Below are 24,642 nucleotides of genomic sequence, written 5' to 3' on the forward strand. Positions count from 1 at the left end.
AAATAATTAAATTAGATTTTTACATATTTACGTTTTACTTCTTTTTAGAACAAAATTTTAAATAAATGATTGATTAACTCGAATCAACCTAACCCAACCTAAATATTTTATGGTAGATTGAGTTAGGTTGATTTTTTAATACTTATTTAGTTCAATGAAATTTACAACCTCGGACTGGGTAAAAAAAAATCTTTCAACCCACACCGATCATCACCCCCAGAAGTTAAGTTAAAGTTAACACACCACGAAACTGTATACATTCACCATAATCCAGAGCTTCATCTTCGTCGTCTCCACTCTCCATTCGCCATCTTCGTTGTTCCATGAAATGTTGCAGACGCACTCTTCCTTTACCCTCAAACCCTTAACAGACCAATCCCCTTCACCTTTCACTTTCTTCCCATCTCACCTCCATCCCACACTCATTTCCCATCCTCCTAAACCCTCCCGTTTTCTCCTCCGCTGCTCCGCCGTTGATTCCGAAACCCTCCCCAAATCCGCCATCCAAAGAATCGCCGACAAGCTTCGCAGTCTTGGCTTCACAGAGCAACCCCCCGAACCAGTGTCCAACCCTAATTCACCCTCTACTCCTGGAGAAATCTTTGTTCCTCTGCCGAATCAGCTGCCCAAGCACCGGGTTGGGCACACGATTGATTCGAGCTGGAGTACACCTGAGAATCCGATTCCGGAACCAGGAACGGGGACTGCGATTAAGAGGTTTCATGAATTGAGAGGTGAGGTGGAGAAGAGGAAGGAGGATGTGGTGAGGCAGAAGAAGAGGGAGGAGAGAGCACCGACTCTGGCGGAGTTGAGCTTGCCTGAGGAGGAGTTGAGGAGACTTGGGGAAATTGGGATTAGGTTGAAGAAGAAGGTTAAGGTTGGGAAGGCTGGGATTACGGAGGGGATTGTTAACACCATACACGAGCAATGGAGGCGGTCTGAGGTTGTGAAGATAGTGTGTGAAGATTTGTGTAGGTTGAACATGAAGCGGACCCATGATTTATTGGAGGTTTGGTTCTTGAACTTTTTTAACCCTCTTCGGTTCTGTCGGCATGTTTTCGGTCCAGGGTTTGTCAAAACAATGTGGTTTCAATTATAAGTTTGGTTTTTCCCCAAAAAATATATAAAAGTATGGTTCTAGGCTTTTAAATACTTTAAAAAGTTTGTAATAAGTCTATTTTTATAAGATCATGTTGGGGAATTTGGTACTGATGGCCCCTTTTAGGGACCAAAATGATAAAAAAAAGGCCAAATTTTTAGAAAACTAAGTGTTTTGATCTTCTGCTCTGAAATTAATGTAACAACCCACCAAAACACGTGTAGTGGCCCTTGATGCTCAAGTTTTGATACTCACTCTCGGTGTTGCTCTTGTTGGCTCAACGCTTGCTCCATTCTCACTCTCATTAATCGTTCTCAATTTTGTTTATGTTACGTAGAGAGTAAAGATGAAAAAAACAAGAAAGAAATGAAACATTATATGTTTGGTCAAATTAAAAATATACAAAGCGAGAATCAAGAACGATTAATGAAAGGGATAGCGAGAATGGTTATCGAGATAAGCGAGAGTGAATGGCAAGAAGCGAGCGTCGAGGGCCACCACACGAGCTTTGCAGGGTGGTTATTGTAATTTCACCATGCGATGACCCAAGCAGAAGGTAGAAAACTTAGTTTTCTGAAAAGTGGGCATTTTTCATTTGGACCTCTGAAAGGGGGCCATCTGCGCAAGAATCCCGTCACGTTATTTACTTTGCTAACTTTGAAACTTTTACCATAATTCCTTAAACTTTGAATTGTGTGTTATAAATCTTTTTTTTAATAATATATTTAGTTTAACGTTATACCACCAAGTATCTTAGTTCCATACAAAATCAGCTTTCCATAAAATCCTTAAATTAAGTAGTCATTGTATCTCACAAGTTTAAATGACAGGGACTTGTTTTTCGATGACTTTCATGTAGAAATGTGATAAAAGTCTCACATTGGCTAGATGGGGGAAGATCTATCGTATATAAGTGAGAACAACTATCTCCTATGGTATGAGGTCTTTTAAGTGAAACAAAAAATAAAGTCATGGTAAGCCCTCGATAACCAAAGTTTACCAAAGAAGAAAGAAAAAGAAGGAAAATAAGCAAATATCAAAGTAAATAAAGGATAGGGAATATTGTTAGTTAGAGAGGGGGATCAAAACAGAAAAGAGAGAGAAAAGGAGGGGGCCATAGGTCTGTCTCTTATACACATCTAGATGTGTATAAGAGACAGGGGGAGAGGAGGTTATTTGTAAGAGGGAGTGAGACCATGGAGGGGCATTGAGGATTTTGTAATCAAATCTCATATTTTGAGACTGCTCTCCAATTCTTCCCTAATGTTAATAAAATAAGGAGAAAAGTCCATTCTTATCAGGTCGTTGTCCTTAACATTCCTAAATAGTCACCCAACTTATTGCTACTCTTACCCAAGGATGCATAACTATGAGACAACAGAGGCATTGCTTTTCTTTCTTTTGGGGGGGCTTCATGTTGTTAGAAGGTAAGGGATGTTCGTGTTGGAAGCCTAGTCCTTCTTGAAGGCTCCTTTAGGAAGCTGTTGGATCCTTCTCTCTATGAGTGTGTTTTCTACTTGGTCTAGAGATTTAAGATACCAGTGAGAAAAGTCAAGTTCTTTACCTGGCAGGTCTGTGTTAGTTGTGTTGAATACTTTAGATGCTTGCTAGGAAGATGGCCCCGTTAATGGGTCCACGGGGAGAGGAGGTATTTGTAAGAGGGAGTGAGGACCATGGGGCATTGAGGATTTTGTAATCAAATCTCATATTTTGAGATTGATGAGAGAGAAGGAGCTCTCCAATTCTTCCCTACTGTTAATAAAATAAGGAGAAAAGTCCTGCTTATCAGGTCGTTGTCTTAACATTCCTAAATAATCACCCAACTTACTGCTACTCTTACCCAAGGACGCATAACTATGAGACAACGGAGGCATTGCTTTCTTTCTTTCGGGGAGCCTTCATTTTAGGAAGAGGATAAGGGATGTTCGTGTTTGGAAGCCTAGTCCTTCTGAAGGCTCCTTTAGGAAGCTGTTGGATCCTTCTCTCATGAGTGTGTTGGTCTTTGATGTGGTCTAGAGGATTAAGATACCAGGAAAAGTCAAGTTCTTTACCTGGCCGGTCTTGTTTGGTTGTGTGAATACTCTAGATGCTTGCTAGGAAGATGGCCCCGTTAATGGGTCCTTTTTGTGTATTCTCTATTGGAAGGTGAAGGAAAATCTGAATCACCTTCTTTGGGGATGTTAGTTTTCAAGATCTATGTGGATTTGCTTCATGCAAGAGTTTGATGTTCAGATAGCCAGCCAGAGTGATGATTGAGGAGTTCCTCCTACCTCTGCTTTTTAGAGAGAAAGGTTGCTTGTTGTGGTTTGCTGGGATATGTGCTGTGTTGTGAGACATTTGGGGGGAGGGAAACAGTAGAGTGTTTAGAGGCTTGGATAAGGACCCCAGTGAGATTTGGTTCTTCATGAGGTTCCATGTGTCGCTTTGGGCTTCAGTTTCGAAGCTTTTTCGTAATTATTCTCTAGGTCATATCTTACTTAGCTAGAAACCCTTTCGTTAGGGAGTTGCTTTTTGTAGGCTTGTTTTTTTTTGTATGCCCTTGTAATCTTTCATTTTTTCTCAATGAAAGTTGTTGTTTTCCTAAAAAAAGAAACAAAAAAATGACTATGAAGTTTTTGTTTGTTTGTTTTTTGGTTTGGTTTTGGTTTTGTTTTTGTTTTTATTTTTGTTTTGTTTTGTTTTTTATTTTTTTTTTCTGGTTTAACGGTCAGATATTATTTCATTGATTGAATGAAATATCCAAAGATAGGAGAAAATATGGCTCTTGATGGTTGGTAAATTTTTACACCAAAAGAATGCTTTGAAAATAGTGGATTCTAGTACTTTCTTGGAGATTTGGCTTTGTCCTGGAAAATTCTAGCATTTCTTTAATCCCAAATCTTCCACAAAACGGCAGTAATAATGTTAACCCAAATAAGTTCTTTAGTAGCTTTGAAATGATGATTCATAAGAAGCAAGTTAATCCAACTCTAAGTATCATTCGGAGAAACAATGGACCATTGGAAGACTTCCACGTAACAATGGATTTATTATCGGTTCCAGACTTCCACTGCATTATTGTTGATATGATTGCACCCAAGTGAGAGTGCCTTATTGGATACAAAATTGAAACTTCAGGAATGTATTAGAAATGTTTTAAAGTAGACCAACCATATAGATAAAACTAGATAAAAAATTTATGAAGGTCTTTTTAAAGGGTAGGAGACTAGATTGTAATTTAATCAAGCAATGTGTTGATTAGAGCTTCTCAAAATTGTACATTACGTAAAATCGTGAACTGCTTTGTTAGCAGATTTTGGTTGTAAAAAAAATGTATTTGATGCCTTGGAGCAAATAATGTACTGAATCTCTGATTACTTGTTAGCTGGGAGTGGACTCTACACTCGAGAGTATGAATATTTTCATTTGGCTTGCTCTGATTTTAACTGCTTGAAGTAATTTTTTATTATAATGTTATGAGATGTTTCAATTCATCTATGTAGTTCCTATTTTGACTGGTACATCAATCTGATTCTGTCTCGTGCTTCTCATTCTCAGAGAAAAACTGGAGGAATTGTTGTTTGGAGATCTGGAAGTAAAATAATATTATATCGGGGACCCAATTATATATATCCTTACTTCTCACATGAAATTTTGAAAAATGAATCATCTCAAGGTGCTTTACCTTTATATAATGATGATGGAGGGAATAGTGAAACAGAGAGCATTTCGTCCTGCATCAATAATGAAAAATCTGCTGGACCAACCTCATCTGATAAAATGCCCGGTCCGACTCTAATTCAAGGTGTTGGTGCTCCAAACAGAGTGAGATTTCAACTGCCAGGTGAGGCAGAACTTGCAGAAGATGCTGAGAGTTTGTTAGAAGGACTAGGTCCACGTTTTTCAGATTGGTGGGGATATGATCCTCTACCTGTTGATGCGGATCTCCTTCCTGCCATTGTTCCTGGATACCGTAAGCCTTTCCGTCTTCTCCCATATGGAGTGAAGCCTAAGCTAACTAATGATGAAATGACCTCATTAAGAAGACTTTCTAGGCCTTTGCCATGCCATTTTGCATTGGGTGAGTGGTTTTGATACAAATTCTTTATAATACGGCCAGGACTGTGTCTTATATTTTCATCATTTTACAGGTCGTAATAGGAACCTTCAAGGGCTTGCTGCTGCCATTATCCAGCTGTGGGAAAAATGTGAGATAGCTAAAATTGCAGTTAAAAGAGGGGTGCAGAATACAAATAGTGAGTTGATGGCTGAAGAGTTACAGGTTATTGATACTTTTTTTGTGGGATGAAAAACCAGACTTTCACTGAGAGGTTATTGATAAATTTTCAATTCTCTTTACAGAGAGTATGTCTTACATCTTCTGTCTGTTGGGTCTTGTAAATACGTATGAAAACATCATAAGTTCCAGGAAATAATGTCACATAGCTTTTTAGTCCGTGTAAACAAATAACCCCAGGAACCGTGTCTGGTTAAATATGAAAAAGAAATGTATATGTTCTTCAGACTTAGGAATATGATGTATGCTGATTGTGAGTTCTTTTAGAAATCTTATTATTTTATGCATCTTTTATTATCAGTTTTGCTTCATGTGCTTATAAAATTTATTTTGTCTTCACAGTTGCTAACTGGAGGAACATTGCTTTCCCGAGACAGGGAATTCATCGTCTTATATAGAGGAAAGGATTTCCTGCCATTTGCCGTTTCTTCTGCAATAGAACAGCAAAGGTACATTCGGTTACATAAAATGAAACAGATGGATAATGCACCAGCTACAACGGTGCAGGAGCAAAAACTTGGGATAAATGAAAATGGTCCCACAAATGAAAGTCAGAGCATCACGGAGTGGAAAAAGATTAACTCTGAACAGAGAAAGCTGATGTCATCTGAGACATCTATGAGAAAGACTAGCATCAAATTGTCCATTGTATGTCTACATCGATAATGCTGCAGCTAAAGAGCTAACAACTTCTGGTCTCTGAATTATAACCTTATGTTACTATTGAACAGGCATTAGAAAAAAAAGCAAAAGCAGAGGAACTTTTAGCGAAGCTGGAGGAAGCAGAGATGCTCCAACAACCCGAAATAGATAAAGAGGGAATCACTGTGGAGGAAAGGTATATGCTGAAGAAGATCGGCTTGAGAATGAAGCCTTTTCTACTTCTTGGTCAGTCATACCAATCTAGAACGGTGTTCTTTTTTTGTTGGAAAGTGACATTTCAAATTGATCTTTCTCGCGGAAATAATTCCCTTGTGTTTATTTTATATTTTCCATACACACAGGTAGAAGGGGTGTTTTTGATGGAACAGTTGAAAATATGCATCTTCATTGGAAGTATAGGGAACTTGTAAAGATAATTACTAATGAGAGAAGTTTCAAAACCGTTCATGATATTGCACAAACCTTAGAGACAGAAAGTGGTGGAATTTTAGTAGCAGTTGAGAGAGTGAACAGGAGTTATGCTATCATCATATACCGGGGGAAGAATTACAAACGGCCTGCACGTTTAAGGCCTGAGTCACTCTTGAATAAAAAAGAGGCATTGAAGCGATCTATTGAGGCACAACGTCGAAAGGTTAGGCAAGATTAGTCCATTTTCTACCATGTCTATGTATCAGTTTCCCATTCTTTTGATCTTCTCCTGTACCTTGACGAATATAATCATATAATCAAAGAACTCGAAGGATATAATCATATAAATAAAGATTTCTTCATGGGTTTACTGAGAAAGTGGTTAAACTGAAGCAACTATGAAAATATATGGTCAAGTATTGCTGTTCTCCAATGGAGTTATATTCTGGGTAACAAGTCAATACAATAATGATTATGGTTGATTGGATTGGAGTTTAAACTGATGCAACTAAGGAAAGGTCCTTTCTACATTTATGAATGTATTTTATTTTTTTATCTCCCTATTTAAATCTTCTGTCTTAAGAACCCTGAAAATTTGGGTCATGTTTTATGAGCTGCCCAATTATCACTAGTAGGCTACAGAGTGGTATCTTCTTGGATCTCAATTTATACTGGTGTATTCCAAGCACTTTTCAAGACGGCTATCGTCTTCAGCTATGACTTCATGAAAAATAGCTGAATTTCTATGATCAAGCATTGTTGCTATGCTTGTATTGAAATGTCATAGTTTTTCAGGACAATTTGAGATGTGAAAATGGAATCATGGATTTTGTGATCTACCTTGTATCTAGATGAAACACCATAAATGAAATTTTACATAAATGACAATTATTCAACCGCTCTGATTCATGCCAACTAAAAGTATGCATATGATGCGACTCCTTTTGCTTATAGGAAAACGTCTTAACCTCCTTTTTTGTAATAATTTTTGATAACTAACATACTTGTTTCTTATTCAAAAGAAATGACTTAGTATTATCCATCCATCAACTTCTTATTCTATTTGTTGCTGATTTTGCAGTCATTGAAACTTCATGTTTTAAAGCTTACACAAAATGTAGAAGAATTGAAACTTAAATTGGTGAGTTGCTTCCAAATCTGCATACCTTCTCTATTTGGTTTTCTTTTTCCTTTCCTATTTTGCCAAGCAAGTTTGGTTGAGTCTCACGCCTTTCAGGATAAAGACAAGGGAGCAATTGCTATGGAGTCAATAAAGAAATCAACGTCTCAGCAGGTGAGCCGTTTTTATATTCTTTTCATACACAGGACTTGTCTACCCCCTAATAATCATCAGATTGGTAAATTACAGTTTTGATATGTATTAGGGAAAAGAAGGGATAAACGAGATGCAAACAACTGGAAGTTTGAATGATCCTGCCTGCCTCTCTCATGCAGAAGATAATGCTTGTTTGGAGGAGAATGAAGTGGTAAGATTCAAACCATGTAAATGTTTGGAAATATATGTGTTTATAATATCTTCTATTTAGCTGCCCCAAAAGGGAAGCCCCATCTGCAAGGGCTTGGAGTCTCTTGGTCATACCAGCTTGGAGGTCCCAAGTTTGAAACTTCAAGTGAACTTAATATAGAAAATCCTTGATATCTCCCATATCTGAGCCTTGAGGCAGGCACGTGGGCTAGGGGAACAAAGCTCTGTCTCCCAATTATCATTTAAATAACAAAAAAAAGCTTCTGCTAATCTTGAGGCTTGACCCACCGCTTGTTATAGCATCTATTCTAAAAAATGAACATTAAAATATCCCTAGCCTTGATATCCACAGTTGAAGTGAATTTAACAAAAATGTTAACTTATTATGCCATTCTGCAGTTTGCGCAACTGTAGTTTGTACACATGTTGATTCTGTGGTCTTTTGGTGAATCTGTGTTCGCTACTGTTTTAATAAATATGCGATGGGTTTATTCAGAAGTGACTTACGAATTATCCCCTGGCACGATTGTTTTAGGTCATGGTCAATGGGGGTCATGGGACTCATGTGAGTGGAACTTTCTGTTTGGACACTTCAGCAAACAGTTTACAAGCCACTCAACGGGATAATGATGTCTTTTCAATATATGACGTTGACCAGAGTAATGCCGAACTCAGATCTTCATTTGAATCAGTTAGGCAAGGAAAACCTGCAAAGGTGTCCATGGATACCAATGCTGAATTTGGAAGTATTGAACCTCTATCTGGCGCTAATTGTTTGGTATGTCAACAATTGTTTTGTTTCTATCAATTTGATCATTTTACTTGGTATAATTGCTCATGCACCATAGATGCTAGAATTCCAGTCAGGAGAAAGTAGTTCTGAAACTTCAGATGCCGTGCATGATGTTGCATTGAATGAGGAGATGAAGCCATCTGTTAGATTAGAAGAGGGGAATTCATCACTATTACTTTCCTCAATGAGGACAAACCAACCTGGTCATTTTCCTGCTAGCGCTCCTCAACTTTCCAACAAAGAGAGGCTTCTTCTGCGACGGCAAGCCCTCGAGATGAAAAAACGTCCTGTGCTTGCTGTAGGTAATGCTTGCTTCCATCTTTTCCATTGTGAGTTTTGCCTTGCAACTTTTAAAGCCGGATATTAGGAGATGCATGTGGACACAGCTCAAGGAACTTAGTTTCAATCCTTCTCTCTTGGATTGAGCTGGAAGCTTGGAGCCATCATTAGAGAGGGAACCTTCCGAATAATTTCTCCTCCTTCCATTTATATATTCATGGATGAATCCTGAAATTTATTCTTCTTCTTGATCCATGGCCTTTATATCTTCTGACTATGTGCTAGCCTCATTGAGTAAAACTATTGACTATGCCTTCAGATTCTGCAATGTCATGTCATATTATCTCTGTTTTTGAGTAAAACTATTGACTGGCATGTATATTATGCAACGTCATGTCATTATTTCTCTGTTTACGCTGGCAACCATGTCTTCATTAAAGAAAAAATTATGTATCAATATTTCACCATTCATTGCTGAAAAAGTTTATTAAGTATTTGGGCCTCCGAAGAAATTTAATGTTAGTAACTTAATTTTTACATTTCCATGGACGCTTGTTCAATCTTTTAAGTGCCCTCTATTAATTTTTAGGCAAGAGCAACATAATTACAGGAGTTGCAAAAGCAATCAAGGAACATTTTAAGAAACATTCTCTTGCTATAGTTAATGTCAAAGGCAGAGCCAAAGGAACATCAGTCCAGGAGATTGTTTTTAAGCTTGAGGTTAGCACATCCAAGTCTCCCGTCTTGTTTGTGTTTCTCTATGTTGAAGTGAATTTAATGCTTTAATATTTCTTCGTTTAAACTGCTTTGGCTTTGCTAGCAAGCAACTGGTGCAGTTCTAGTCTCTCAGGAGCCGAGCAAAGTTATTCTTTACAGGGGTTGGGAGGAAGAAGATAAATCCCAAGATGGCAAACAGAATGCTACCAAGATGGAAAACAAGGGTGAAGCTCAACTATCTACGTGTCCTGAACTCTTGGCAGCTATAAGGGTTGAATGTGGACTGCGGTGAACTGAAAGTAAAATCAGCTCCTCCATGTGAATTCTAGCTTCAGTCTCAGGTATTTCTTAAATCCTCGCAGTATACTCATTTCTATTACAAAATGTTTTTTCGCATCTTGTATATAATAAAGGTTTTCAAGGAACGTTTGATTTCTTTTTTAAAACCACCTCCACTTAAAATCCAAAATTTCTTCTCATGACCTTTATTAAAATCTGAAAGTAAACCGATCTTTTAACTTGGACGAATGAAGTTTTTGGTCCTTGAAGTTTGAGGTTATCTAGTACCATAGGTTTCAATAAAGTGCATTTGATAAGCTGAACTATGGCGTGGTGATTAATCTGCCAATTAAAATTTGATAAGCTGATGCTTGAGTTAACCACCACATTACATTTTGTTTGGTCTACTAATATGTTGAGTCAACCTGATAGTCCAATGAAGTCGGTGCCATTTGGAACAATATTTTCATCTGAAACTAAAATATCTGTTTTGGGACTTCATAGATCAAATAGACATTAAATTCAGTGTTTTCCCCACGTTCATCTTGAATTTTATGTGTTAATTCTTGTTTAACAAATTTCTTAAATCAATACAAGGCTCCGACTTATTTCAACCTTCTATATGCATGCCTAAAATTTCACCTCATAGGTTTGACATTGAAATTTATTTTTTACAAGATTATTGATTAACTGGACTTTATATAGTGTATACTTCTTTTTTAAGCCAGTGGATGAAAATAATCTTGAAAAAACAGATTTTATTACTTAGTTTTATAGCATCCAATATCTGGTTCTACATGGTAAGGATTCATCCAAGTGTAAAATATGATTCCTGATATTTTTTATTCAATCAACATGCTAGCTTGTAGGTAAGATTTAACCATAGAGTGTTAAATTTTCTTTGGTTGACATATCAAAGCTGTTACTTGAAGAATTTCTGACTGTTCGATCTCAACCTCCAGAAATCAACTGGCATTTATTTGGCCCGAGGTTCATGGTAACAGTCGTTCGTAATAGTGCAAGTAAGATTTAAGCATGTGTCATGTCTCAATCTTGATGCATATGTAAATTGATGACTGATCTTCAATGTCATTAAAATTGTTATGATCTAAAGTTCAATTATTTCGTATGAACTAAAATATCAGTTCACGTTTTTATATTTTTATGGGTTCAATAATTTATACTAAGGATGTGAATTTGACATTGACATGAAAATTTTAAATTTTGGACATGAAAGGTGAATTGACATTAAATTCATTAAACATAAAAATAAAAATTCATTAAACATAAAAATAAAGGGTTGCTAATGTAAACTAACATACATGACAGACATGATAATAACTTAACAAAAAGAAAAGAGGCATGTTTATTATAACTTAAAAACAATTTTTGAATTTTTGTTTTTATAATTATTCCATATTTTTGTTGACATTTTTGTAAAACACTGTTTGAAAATGTGCAGTATTGGTACTTTCAATCTGCCTTTTTTTTTTTTTTTTTTTTGTGAATTTTAAAACTATGAGATAGGTAGTAAATCTATATGACAATTGAATATTATGTAATTCCTAGACATCTTTTAAATTTTAAGGCCTATACAATATCTCAATTGATATAAAAAGATATGAATAGAATCCAGAAGTAAAATTATGCAGACCCATCTTTTCTAATAAGAAGTTGACAAAGCAACATGTAAATATTAGTGGATAAATATTTACAATATATTTTTTTAAGGGAATATTATTGAAGAGAGGTTTTGATAATCATGACCATTTTTTTTTAACATGAAACAAATGGAGGAACTGGTTCCTCATACAATTAATTTGTAATCAACAAGCTTTAACAGATGGGGCAGTCGGAGAAGATCCCTTCGCCGCCGTCGGACGTTCCCTCTTCCCACAATCGCCACCGCTCCTCAACTCCAAAGCCGCCATAAACTTCTCATTCCACCGCCCTTTATCCACCACCGTCGCTGCCGTCGACGACGGCCGTCCACAACCATGCTCCGCCGGGAACCGGTGCTTCAAACACACCTTCAACCGGCAGATTTTACACACACAAGTATTGGAAAATGTAAGAATTTCCCGGCACCGCTTCACTGCACACGTGGGTTTCTTCTTCTTGCTCGGATTGCAATTTCCCGATTCGTGATGCCTCTCCAAAATCCTGGTCTCGTCACCGCCGTCCTTCCCGGTGGTCTCGATCGACGTAGAGCAGATTTCGCAGACCACCACTTTTCTGCTGTTCCGATCAGATTTAGGGCAGTCGTGGGATTTGAAACCGCGATGCTCCAAACAGAACACCTTCATATTCAAACAATTTTTAGAATTAAAGAAACATAAGAGTTCAAAATTGAAACCAGAGATGGAGAAATAAATTGGGAATTGGGGATGAAACCTTTTGGCAACCGTCGCAGGTGAAGGGGAGGAAATCGAGTTGGTGGCAATCGGAGTGCTGGCAGTGGCGGCCGAGATCGGGGAAAGCCTCTGTTCCTCCTCCGGCGGCGGCCATGGTGGTTTGTTTGTCGGAAGGTTTTGGAATTGGAAGTGAAGGGAAATTTAATTTAGAAATGAGGATGAAATCGTGGAAGACGATTTGGTTTGTTGGTTAATAGCGAAAAAGATGGAAGAAATTTGAGCTATTTATAGGCTTGGAATTGACTTGAGGAGAAAGTTAAATTGAAATGAGGATGAACTTTTTTTTTTTTGGAAGAAATTTAGAAACTTCTGTATGGACGGCGGAGATTCCTTCTTCCTACGTGGTGTAAACGTGTAGCTTTTTTTTTCAATTTGGTGAAAGGAAAACTCTTCGACCTCTTAGAACGAAGGATATGCCGAGTCAAATTCGCTCTGTGTTTTGTAATTTTTACTTTCAATTCTTTTTTTGTTAATTTCTCTACTAATTTTTGCCAGAAACATAAAAATAAAAATAAAAGGGATTTCTATGTAAGAGCCCAATCTTGAACATTTCATTCTTCTAAAAAAAAAAAAAAAAACTGTCTCATTATTTTTACTAATATCGATGTATTCGCATTATTCTCTCCCATGTACATGTGTATTCTCTTCCTAATACATATATTCTCTCCTCATGTTTCAAGGTAATTTCTTCCTCCTCCCTTCCTCCTTTTTTTCGAGACGAATGACGTGGGACGATCCGACGATAGGGCGAGTACGGAATGACAAAAATGACAATGGCAGACTCAATGATGGATTCAGAGCAAATGAATGGCAACGGCGTGCTTGGAACAAATGCACGACAATAGTAGACTTAGAATAAATGAACGGCGAGGATGGACTCGAAATAGATGTACGGCGGGCCTGATTCAACTTTTAGTTTTTTTTTTTCCTATTATATATACTCTGTGATATACATGTACTTTTTTTAGTCTCGATAGAAAATTAATATATACTGTGGTATGTGTTTTTGTTTATTTGACCTAAACGAGAGTGTTTTTATTTAAACTTCATATATTATGATATATATACTGTGGTGGAAATGAAATTTATGAAAATTTATATACTGTGGTATATTTTCTATATTGGTTTATATTGGGATTTATGTCAAACATTGAATCATCCTCTAATTTATAAACCGTAATATATTTCATATATTGGTTAAGATATTTTCAAATACCTAATAAAATATTTTAAGGTATATTTAAAATAATCATAAATTCATCAAAATGTTCTAAGGTATATTTAAAATAATCATTAATCTGTCAAAAAAATGAATAAATTGATACGTGAAAACTAATGTAAATAGAAAATAAAATTTCATTAAATGCAGTTTTTTCCATGTTAGAAAATGAAAAAAAATACAATAAATGTATTTTCTCTTTCCAATTGATAAATAAGAAAATTATATTAAATTCTCTTTCATATAATAAATGTATTTACTCTCCTCTTCAAAAATAGGAAAAAATAAATATCAAATATAAATAAATAAAAATTGTATAATTATCCAAAGTTAACCCTAAAAGTCATCTTTGAAAAAAATTCAAATTTTAAGACATTTATGAAATATAGAGTTTTTTTTAGGCCTTCTATTAGAAACTCCAAAACAAAAATCTTTCAGTCTTCTTGGGCCCAATTAATTGAGTTTTTGGACTTAGTTGGACTTTGAGCCAAATTAAGTCTATTTTTTAACTTAATTGAATTTGGTCCTAAATATTAGACCAAATTAGCTTATTCGATCTAAAGGTTATGACCAAAACACATGACATCATCAAGAACTATCAACTTTTGTCATCAATTTCAATTTGAGACATATATCAGCTTTTAATTAGTCATAAATCTGATCTTTTGTAATTTTGTTATCAATTTAAAAAATGACATGACAATTTGTGATTGATAAAAAATTCTCATTCCTAAACTTTGCTCAAGGAAGCTTATATCTTCCAAATTTTCCGTTTATAGATTTTTAGAACCAAAGTTGAATTTTAGAACTACGATCTATAGATCTTTAGGAGAGCTATATCTTGAAACTTCGATCTTCAGATTTTTAATGAAGCTAAAATTAATCTTTGAAGCTTGTCTTTAGGGTCTCCTAATATTCTTCCGTTTTGATTATCTACCGAATGGAAAGTAAGACCTCTATCAATAGAGTTTTGAAGAGTCCTTTTTGGGTGGGACCTTGTTACTTTTTATGCCCATTGGACTTGAACCCAATCTTTTATTTGACCCAACTTTTTACCATGGACTTCAATTGGATTGAGCCTTGGGTCCAATCAACTTCATTGACTCAAACTCAACCCAATTTATAATTTATATGCTAATCAAACTCATGTGATCAGATCAAATAGACAAAAAGAAGACGTCACATTTTTTATAATTTGTCGCCTATTTGTCTTGAAATTTCAATTTAGGAATGCAAATTAGTTTTTAGTTGACTCTAAATTTAATTAATTGAAGTGTTTTGTTATGATGATGTGACAAAATTTGATTGTGGAACAAGAGTGCAAGTTGTAGAGTGGAAAATGTATGAGAGAGATAGTGAAGGGCGAGAGAAGAGATAAATAAGAAAAAGAAAGGAAGGGGAAGAACCACATGGAGGGAGTGGAACAACGATGAAATAATCGGAAGTGAAGGGAATGGGAATGACACATTATTGAAAATTCATCTAACCTTAGCCTTAAATCTAAGAGATGATTTTTACAATATGTGTGGATGGTGTCGATAGTACAAATTTTATATTAATTAACTTATGCTATATTATAACTACATCACCAAAATTCTTCAAACAAAGATTAGTCATATTAACCAATCAGTAATGAAATGTCATTATCACACAAAAGTCAGTACCACTAAAATCTTTCATCCTCAAATTCCAATTTTCTAAAAAAAACCATAACAACTTTCACCCTCACTAGTGACATCAAGTTCATTCAGTTGAAATCAAATTGTTCATGGGGACAACTAAACCTAAAAGCTTGACTTGACATTATTTTAAAACTTGGGAGAATGTCAAACAAACATTTTTCAGCCCAATTTTCTCTTTACCCTGTGTATTTTTCTTCAAAACTTGGTTTGGATTTAGTTAGCCAACAACAAAACAAGTAGTAATCAATCACTGTATAAAATAATAACAAAATTCTTAATCCTTCACTTGTTCTTTGATTTTCCTTCACCCACCTTAGCCTCGAGAGTAAAGACAATAATAGATCATTTTAAATACATAAAACCCATCTGGCTCATTAATAACTCTTGACCTTAAACCATTTGTAACAAATTATAAAATAATAATAGAGAATAAAGAATGAAATGTATAGGATATGTATAGACTCCATGAACTTCCAAAACCTGTGATTTTTCAGGACAGAGAAGTTCCAGCTCAAAAATTGATGCATATGAAAACAGATAGCTGGAAGCAGGTTATAACAGAGGAAAAGACCAAGAGACAACCAAGCAGAAAAGTCTAACAAGTAATCAAAAGAGAACATGTAGGAAAGGAAGGATGTATATACATTTTTCAACAATATACTGAACAAGGATCCATCACCATTTTGATAGCTTTAATGGTCTTCAAGCTCTATTGCTTGAAGCAAAAGCTTAATACTAAAATTCAAGGTTCTAAAATATTCTTTCTTGCACAAACATAGAGGCAGGTGAAAAGCTATAAAAAGAATCTATGCAAAATTAGGTAAAAAGATCATGCAATGGATAAACTTACCTGTTCAATCATTGTCTGGCGGCATCTTCTTCCATGTGAGCATTGCCATCTCAAAAGCTAGAAGCCTGAAATAGTTAGGAAAACAAACCAACAACGGTACCAAATCTAAAAGGGTTTTGGACATATTATCAAGTTTCAGTCACAAAGTGGAATATAATTCACATGGCTGTTAGGTGGAATAGATTGCTTAAGGCATATTCTTTGGCATTATTTAAGGATATAAGTATTTTGTCAAAGTTTTGAGAAAGAAGAAAAAAGGGTCTTTAATTCTATTTCTTTCTGAGAAACAAAACCAACAAAGAAACAGCTTTCAAGTTTGAATTCACAATCTCAGTTTCCAGCTCTTGGAAGTCTAAATATCAATGATAATGGTAAAGAGCCAGCCTCATTCATCCATTTCAAGTCATTGAACCAAAATTTCAACTCTCATTTTATTTCTCCTTTAATCCACAGTCAAAACAATCAGTTCAAATCAAATCTTAAGAACTAGCACCATGATCAAAACTCAAATCATGGACAAGAGTTACAAGACATAGAATTAAGATAAGGACATTTTTTTTTTATAAATTAAGTGAACTGTGAACTCTTTCACCCTTCTACAAGGCTACACATCATACAGAAGCTGATCAACACAAGTACAAACCCCACTAGAAGAATACAAAGATTACAACCCAGAACCCAAACAATTAAACATGTATATATTGGCTCAGATATCACAATTGATGCGGAAGTATACAGATTTTTCATATGCTCATAATCAGAAAGAACCAAATGTAAATGATCTTGATTCCAACCTGATGCAATCTCCAAAATGAATCATGAAAAACAGAAGCCTCTGAGTTCAATTAATTGCATCACATTTATGCCGAATCTCCCCTTGATTCCCCGTCACAACTTTATAATTACTCAACTTCTCCATCGCCCGAGCAAAATCATTGAAGAACTTTTTCTCATCTGCCGCATACGCCTCTACGAATGGCCTTGTCCTCCAATCATTATACAACCCATGATCAGACTTCAAGATCCCCAATCCCTTCGGCAGATTCTGGAAGTAAGAATTATCAAATTTGTTGGGAGTCATAATGTCATTGAAAACCGATAATGTAGGATTCTTTTCAAAACCAGAACAAGCCTTCTGCAACCCTTGCGCAAATCTAGGGTTGTACTGCGAATCATACGAAGACGACTTGGTATAATTATAGATCTGAGAGCTGAATTCCTTACAATGCGAGAATCCAATCGTATGAGCACCACTTAACGCTACCATTTCCTGCACAGTAAACCCCCGAGCTTTAAAAATATCAATAATCTGAGGAATCGGCGAGGTAGCTTTCGGTAAAGAACCAGGAATCGTCGAAGCTTTGGACACTCGGCCATCTCTGCGACCAAGGAGAACATTGTAGTAAGGTCCGCCAACCATGGTGACGAGGTCGCGAGTGGCAACGGCGAGAATGTCAGCACAGGAGACGGTGTTGGGACATGCGAGCTCGAGAGCGGTCTTGGCTCGAACAATAACATCGAAGGCGTCGCCTGGGAGAGAGAGGTTGATGTCGGCGTCGCGCTCGGCTTTGTTGAAGGGAGTGGAGGAGATGAGAACGGAGCCGTCGCAGCCGTTAGGAAGGCAGTCGTGGAGGAAAAGGCGAAGAGTTCCAGCGGCGGTAGAAGGGGTAGTGATCTGCTTGTTGGTGACTGTATCTTGGATAATCTGGCTGAATCTCGGGCAGGATTTTTGGTAGTAATTCGCCGTGAGAGGAACCGATTCCGATAGAGATAAAAACGACGCCGTAGAGAGAAGAATAAAGAGAAACTTCAGAATCTCCATTGCTAACTCTTCTCTTCTCTCTAAGGTTTCAGTGAACTGAAGAAGAAGAAGAAGAAGAAGAAGAAGAAGAAGAAGAAGAGCGGTTTTACGGAGGGAAACAGATGAAGACGAGCAAAAACGGCGTCGTAGCACCAATCCACGCGCTTCGATCTGGACCGGTAATCACGGACATGGTGGGACCCACTTCTATAAGTTAGCGGTACTTTTATCGAATATTAAAATAATTTAACTTTATGGAGCTTAATCGTGAAAGCAAATGAAGGAGCAAATGGGAGACTGACACGTGGGCGTAAGGAATTAGAATGGCGAGAGTACCCTTGAGAATTGGGAGTGGAGAGATTTGATTGGGTGGGAGTAGATGCCGAAGATGTGAATGGTTGTAGGGGATAAAAACTGGAATGTGAGTTGGAGATTTTAATGGGGGCACGAATATATGGAAATGAGTGAGTGAATTATTTAAAATAGAGGTAGAGGACGTGTAATGTAATGTATTGTTTTATTTATTTGGGAAATTTCAGCTGCCCCGCGTTTTTGTGATACTACTTTTATTCAACTAAACATTATTTCACTTTTTTTTTTTTTTGTTGAAAAATACAAAATTAAACTCTTTCTTTCTACTATTTAAATTATGTAGCCTCAATTTTAATATTTTAATATTTATTAATAATATTTTGTATTTTGGAGTTGATTTCATTTCAATTCATCTACTTTCAAAATGACCAATTTTAATTCATGTATTTTCAATTACTTTTAAATTTAATTTATTTTATCGAAATTGGTAAAATAATAATAATAATTTTTATTTAATAAATATAACATGTGAATATGTTTTAAAAATATATAATGAAAAGGATAAAGATAATAATTTTTTAAAAAAGAAATAAAAAAAATAAAAAAACTAGTTTTATAGACTAGATTTAATATTTATTAAAAATACCTTGACATTTGAAAATATAGAGACTAAAATCGAATAGATTTGAATAAAAATTTATACATAATTAAAAATTTTATTTTATTTTATTTTGTTTTTCAATATTTATATATAAAAACAAGAATTAATGATACCGAATTGCAAAACATATAAATTAAAACCGGTAGTAATACAACATAAAATTGTAGATTGACGCTTACTCCAAAGTTTATTGCTACTCAGCTCACTAATAATTGCTACTTTTAGTTGATTTCTTTAAAGTTCACTTAATTATTGTTTGCATTGGCCAATAATATTTTCTAATCCATTAATTGATTTCAAACTTTTACATGGGTTTTAATTAACTTTTATACACATATTTTTTTTATTTCAACAATTATGAGGAGAAAATAATACAATTAATTTTAAAAATGGTAATTACTATCTTATCTATCTGTTGAGTTATGTTCAGATTGAGAATCAATTTTAGAATTTAAATATTTATTTTTATTATGTTTGAAGATTTTATTCTAGTGCATTGTTTTGAATGTGTACTTGAAAATAAACTTTTTTTTTTATAGTGTTTCAAAACTATTTTAATCCTAATATGTGATTGTGGTGTTAATTTTGTTGATAAGTATAAAAAATTATGTTAAAGAGATTGGGGTTGGGGGAATTAGAGCTTTTGTGATGCATCAAAACCAGCTGGCCCGCGTTTTATGTGGAAATTTAGGCAATTTGTGTATAATAAGTAATTTCAATCTTTTCTTCTTTTAATTGATTTTAACTTTTTATTCCATTTGTTTGACCTTTGTTTTCTTTTAATGTCAGAATGTTTTATTTCAAATATAAAAAAATGAGCTAACTTATTTATAATTATAGCAAAATGATACTGTCACTAATTATCTATCTCATTCTTTACCTTCATTTCAAATAGACTTGACTTCTACGTCCCATTTTTTTCTTTTTGTTTTTTTTTCAGAGTTTTGACTTGAACTTTAATACTATTCCTTTACCTAGGTCCTCAAGAAGGAAGAAAAGGCAGTCTTCAGTTTTGTCACGAGAAGGATAAAATCCATTCAACATTTTTAGACTCTAATATAATACCCATGGGTAACCGGTACGAAAGATCGTCTGTAGGTTTCTTATTCATTATTTCTCCTGCACCCATAGTCTAGTTAGGTCAGATTACGCTTTCTTAAGAGGAAGAGCACTGGAAAGTCAACATCAGCCTATGATTCCCGTCAGGATAGCCATGTAAGAGCGAGAGCTGCTTTGTAGTTCAAGAGGAGGACTTGAGATATCAACATTTTTATATATTTATAAAATTAAAATCGATATAAGAATGAATGAATAAAAGATAACAAAGATGTCAACAAACAATCAATTAAGTGAAACTGATATTGATAACAAAGAAATTTAAACTTATTTGAAAATTTTGAAATACTTTTATTATAATTTTTTATATTTTTATTTTTTTTAAAAAAAATTTATCTATGACGGACAACATACATCTAACTTAGAGACATTTTATATTTAAAACTTTATTTATAAGTTTGAAGAAAATTTGGTCATCTAAATTGATAATCAATGTCCTTTTTTTTTAAATTTATTATTATTTTTATCTACAATATCTCACAAAAAATGGATGAAACTCGTAACCTCTTAAGAAGTAAAAGCAATAGTAATAGGTGAAATTAACTGTATATAAAAACAAAAATAACTGAGTCATTAGAATTAAATTGTAATTGTAATTTGTAAGTTCTTTAATATTTTCTCTTTCTAAAAAAATATTACATCGATCTTATCTTCTTTTACTTCTACTTGAAACTTTGAAACTTTATATTCTTATTTTTGTCTTAACTAGTTAGAGAATACGTGCAATGCATGTGTTTGTTAAATTTAAATAGTAAATATCTAAGATGAAATCTAAAAGTAATGAAACAGATATGAAATCATGAATAACATATGTTTTATTTAATTAATTTATAATGAATATGAAATGTGTTGGATGTAGTTATTGAAAATGTTGGAAGCATAATTTTATAGTGTGAAATATAAAAGGTTGAATGAATATAATTTTTGTAAATATTAGACATAAAGTTTAAATTAATTAAATAGATAAATTAAAGTATGTTATTTTCATTTATAATTTTAAATGATTTTGAGTAAAACTAAATAATCAATGACTTTGATACGATATACACTTTGAGATTTTTTAATATGAAACTATGTCGTATCTACAAAAACATGGTAGAATTTCATAAATTTGATAGCTATTATTATTTTTTTATTTTGATTTTTTAATAAAAAAATTAACAACTTGTTACAAAGAGACTTGAAGGAATCGAATTCCAATGGAAGCAATTGGTCACCATGCCATTACTTTTGATTAAGAATTTTGAAATATAAAGAAAACAAACATAAAGCTTAAACATATTTTTTTAGAGAGGAGAACTACAACAAAAAGGTATTACCAACTCTTCAAATCTTCTCCAATTCTACAAAATAGCACGATCTCTCATTCTCTTCTTGAATTTCGAAGAGGACACCACCACAAGGGTTTTCCCACCATCCTCCGATAAGGACGTGATTTGTGGGATCCACTTTTTTTGGAAGATTAAAGGAAGAAATTTTTGCAGAGAAATACTTTCTCTATTGTATGAGGATATTGAGAGAATGAGAGAGATAATTGAGAGAAAGAAGGAGAAGGTTAGCAATCATGTTCAAAATATAGGGAGATCTTTGCATAGCATGAGAGAGGAGAGTTATCTCACCTCATCCCACTCCCTCCAACTCCTTTATAACTGCACAAGAGTTTACTTTAATTTAATTTTAAATTAAATCAAATTTAATTAGTTAAATAATTATTAATTAGCCTAATTAATTAATCTTCCTTCATTAAATATCCTATATTTAATATTATATTTTAATCATATTCAAATGTATTTCCCTCTCATAACCTATAGTTTTACTGTGTGTCCCATTGATATTAAATTTAATCTATAATTTATATTATTTTCTCATATTATATAGTTTAATTTTGAATATCATTCAAAATTAACTCTATAATATAATGTATATAAGATTCATTATATTAATTGTATCACATACAATTAACATATATTCCCTTATAATTTGAACAATTCAAATTTTTCTGAAACTAATTATTCCTCGTTTTATCCTTAGCGAGCTAGTAAGGGGGCCTAATGAACCTATAGATTATAAGCTCTAATGATTTGAGATTAATTAAACTCTTTAATTAAATTAATCAACATTCATTAACTATGGATCACTGCATAAAGACTCATAGTTGCACTCTTCGCACTGTAGAATATTTTTGTATCCATGGATATAACAATTACCAGTAAGTCGATTCTTCATGAGTTATTCGTAATTATAGTTGGATCAAATTACCGTTTTACCCCTATAATTAGCTTTTTTTTCTTAAGTCACACTGATCCTCTAATGAACAACCTATTTATGGTCCTACCATAAACAAAATCCCACTCGAACCACTGAGAGGGAGGGACCCTATTGATCAAGATCTGGAGTCAGCATTTAAGGGAACAACCCGTATACTTTCCCTAAAGTCGAGAGAGAGTGAATTCCATTTTGTGTAGAGAGTGAATTCTATCTTGTGTAGCAATGTTCCTAGCTCTCCACTTGGTCATGTCCCCAAATTGGAGATTTATTGAGTCGGTGATACGGGCCACTCTCATCCATATAAATTAAAGGGCAAGCCCTCACAGACATGAGTCCATAACTCACTCAAGACTGAGATCTGGTTACATATGGTCATCCCTATGGAATATTAATCTCTTCAGTCAATCGTTACAAAGAGAGATTAATTATTTCGCACTCTGGTCTTATACAAACTTGTTGTATATGTCTCTATATGAACGAATTAGATCAAATCATTTGTAACGATTGAGTCGTATCCATAGTATTACCAAGATAAAATAATCAACCTTATCCATATACTATAGACCATTTAGATTATCGCTTGAACATGATCCACTTGTATATTAACTACGTTTTGTTTAAGTTACATGTAATCTTGAATCTTAGTTTATTGGATTGAGTTACAAGTCTAAATGTCAAATAAAATAACTTTTTATTTTATTAAATAAATGAATTTTGTTTATACATTACAAACCACGAGAATGGGGGCATAAACCCCAAGAAGACTAATATTCAATTCTTTTAAAATTTACCTTAATGACATTTTTTTACTTTATCAAAATATTAACCATAAACATTGAATTCAAATGAAAGGAGCAAAACAATGGTGAAATATAATTTTAAAATAATATAAATATACATGAGAACAAATTGTTAAATTATACTTACATATGTTTTTAAAAGGGTAATTGTTTAAGTGAAGAAACTGTTGAAAATATTTCAAAGTATAACAAAATGTTACTGTTTATTGGTGATAGACTATGATAGACCCGATAAATATCTACCGCTGACACTGATAGATGTCTATCGTAGTCTATCACTGATAGATAGTAACATATTACTATATTTGTAAATAAGTTTACTCATTTTTTTTATTTGAAAATAACCCTTTAAAAAAATATATTAGTAAACAATTATTTCTTTTTAAAATAAAAAAATAAAACAAAATAGAATTATTTATATGTATAATCTTGTTTTTGTTTGAAAAAGAAAATAGTGTTATAAAGTATGGTAAAAAAAACTTTTGTACAACTTTAAAGAAGGAAAAACTTCAAATATTTTTTTGGAAAAAATTATTTATATGTGTTCTTACATAAGTAATTAGTAAATAATCATATCTTCTTAAAAAGAAAGAGAATTGGTTGGACACAGAATCTTGGTTCGATGATTTTTTTTACCATCCATAAAATCTAACATTTCATGTAACTGAAGTTGTTATTTTTATATGAGAAAATGAGTTAGTAATAAACTATCTACTACTCTAATTTTGGAGGAAAAACTTAACATAGTATTTTGAGTTGTATCTAATGGTAAAAGGAGATATAAAAATAAGAGGAAAAAAAAAAATGATACGTACAAGACCATGAACGAGTGTGAGTTAACTCTTCTTAATATAACTAGTTTTTAGCCCGTGCCATGCACATGGTAGTTATATTTTAATTTATTAGATATTATAGTTACCTTTTATAAAAAAAAAAATATTGTGATCGGAGAATGTTAAAGGTTTTATATTATTACTATGATCTCTATATTTTTTTTTCCAAAAAAATAATAAAATATTTACTCCAACTTTGAAATAGTTTCATTATATATCACATTTGAATTTGAGCTTCATAGAAAATACAAAAAGATCACTAGTATTGATATATGATAGAAAAATAATAATATGAATATAATATTGATAGAAAAATAATATTATTAAAATTATAATAACTTACATTATTTTGCGAGATATAATCTTCCAAAGACACAAAAGATGATATTTAATATAAAATGGAGAAAAATGATGGATGTTGTTATTTGGTTGTTCTAGCATTGAAAATTGGGTTAAGTTCAAGAATAAAATGATTTTCAAACGTAATGACAAAAATGGATACATAGGAAAGAAATTTCAAAAATGGATCGAAGGAAAAAGTATTGACAAAAATATGGTAATTTTGTGCAGGCAAAAAAATCGTATATCCGTACACGATTATGGTTTAATCCAATCAGCACACCGTAGATGCTAGACAGCTGCCATGTCAGCCATATGAACTTGGTCAAAGGGCAAAACTCGTG

General features: G+C 33.7%; 3 protein-coding genes across 14 annotated transcripts; 1 reads left to right on the forward strand and 2 right to left on the reverse strand.

The window, feature by feature from the left end:
• Positions 1–225: 225 nt before the first annotated feature.
• On the forward strand, positions 226–13,441 carry LOC120092063 (CRM-domain containing factor CFM2, chloroplastic). 12 transcript variants are annotated; one of them, XR_005485895.1, is made up of 15 exons: positions 226–1,009; positions 4,637–5,159; positions 5,230–5,360; positions 5,718–6,023; positions 6,107–6,263; positions 6,380–6,672; positions 7,531–7,590; positions 7,687–7,743; positions 7,835–7,936; positions 8,471–8,713; positions 8,784–9,030; positions 9,597–9,727; positions 9,828–10,065; positions 10,866–11,025; positions 13,098–13,441. XR_005485895.1 is itself a non-coding variant. In XM_039050266.1 (14 exons), exons 1-13 carry the CDS (start codon positions 329–331, stop codon positions 10,014–10,016), a joined length of 3,120 nt encoding a protein of 1,039 aa, XP_038906194.1. In that variant the 5' UTR covers positions 226–328; the 3' UTR covers positions 10,017–10,065; positions 13,098–13,441. The 12 variants fall into 12 exon arrangements, 6 of the variants coding, with proteins under 6 accessions (XP_038906194.1, XP_038906192.1, XP_038906193.1 ...); XR_005485897.1 differs by having other exon boundaries at positions 10,923–11,025; XR_005485893.1 differs by having other exon boundaries at positions 10,966–11,025.
• LOC120092065 (zinc finger AN1 domain-containing stress-associated protein 12) lies at positions 11,632–13,038 on the reverse strand. The gene is made up of 2 exons (XM_039050270.1): positions 12,398–13,038; positions 11,632–12,303 (listed from the first exon to the last, which is right to left on the reverse strand). Exons 1-2 carry the CDS (start codon positions 12,509–12,511, stop codon positions 11,830–11,832), a joined length of 588 nt encoding a protein of 195 aa, XP_038906198.1. The 5' UTR covers positions 12,512–13,038; the 3' UTR covers positions 11,632–11,829.
• A 3,133-nt stretch (positions 13,442–16,574) lies between the features above and the next one.
• On the reverse strand, positions 16,575–18,054 carry LOC120092078 (peroxidase 31-like). The gene has a single exon (XM_039050279.1). The coding sequence runs from the start codon at positions 17,988–17,990 to the stop codon at positions 17,010–17,012; it is 981 nt and encodes a 326-aa protein (XP_038906207.1). The 5' UTR covers positions 17,991–18,054; the 3' UTR covers positions 16,575–17,009.
• Positions 18,055–24,642: the final 6,588 nt, after the last annotated feature.

The sequence above is a fragment of the Benincasa hispida genome, chromosome 11 (assembly GCF_009727055.1).
Source record: "Benincasa hispida cultivar B227 chromosome 11, ASM972705v1, whole genome shotgun sequence".
NCBI classification, from domain to species: domain Eukaryota; kingdom Viridiplantae; phylum Streptophyta; class Magnoliopsida; order Cucurbitales; family Cucurbitaceae; genus Benincasa; species Benincasa hispida.

Coding starts and splice junctions, on each gene's coding strand:
- LOC120092063 (XM_039050266.1), top strand. CDS start 329: ATGTTGCAGACGCACTCTTCCTTTACCCTCAAACCCTTAACAGACCAA. Junction 7,937..8,470: donor GTTTGGAGGAGAATGAAGTG/GTAAGATTCAAA, acceptor CGATTGTTTTAG/GTCATGGTCAATGGGGGTCA. Junction 8,714..8,783: donor TATCTGGCGCTAATTGTTTG/GTATGTCAACAA, acceptor CATGCACCATAG/ATGCTAGAATTCCAGTCAGG.
- LOC120092065 (XM_039050270.1), bottom strand. CDS start 12,511: ATGGCCGCCGCCGGAGGAGGAACAGAGGCTTTCCCCGATCTCGGCCGC. Junction 12,304..12,397: donor CCTGCGACGGTTGCCAAAAG/GTTTCATCCCCA, acceptor TTGAATATGAAG/GTGTTCTGTTTGGAGCATCG.
- LOC120092078 (XM_039050279.1), bottom strand. CDS start 17,990: ATGGAGATTCTGAAGTTTCTCTTTATTCTTCTCTCTACGGCGTCGTTT.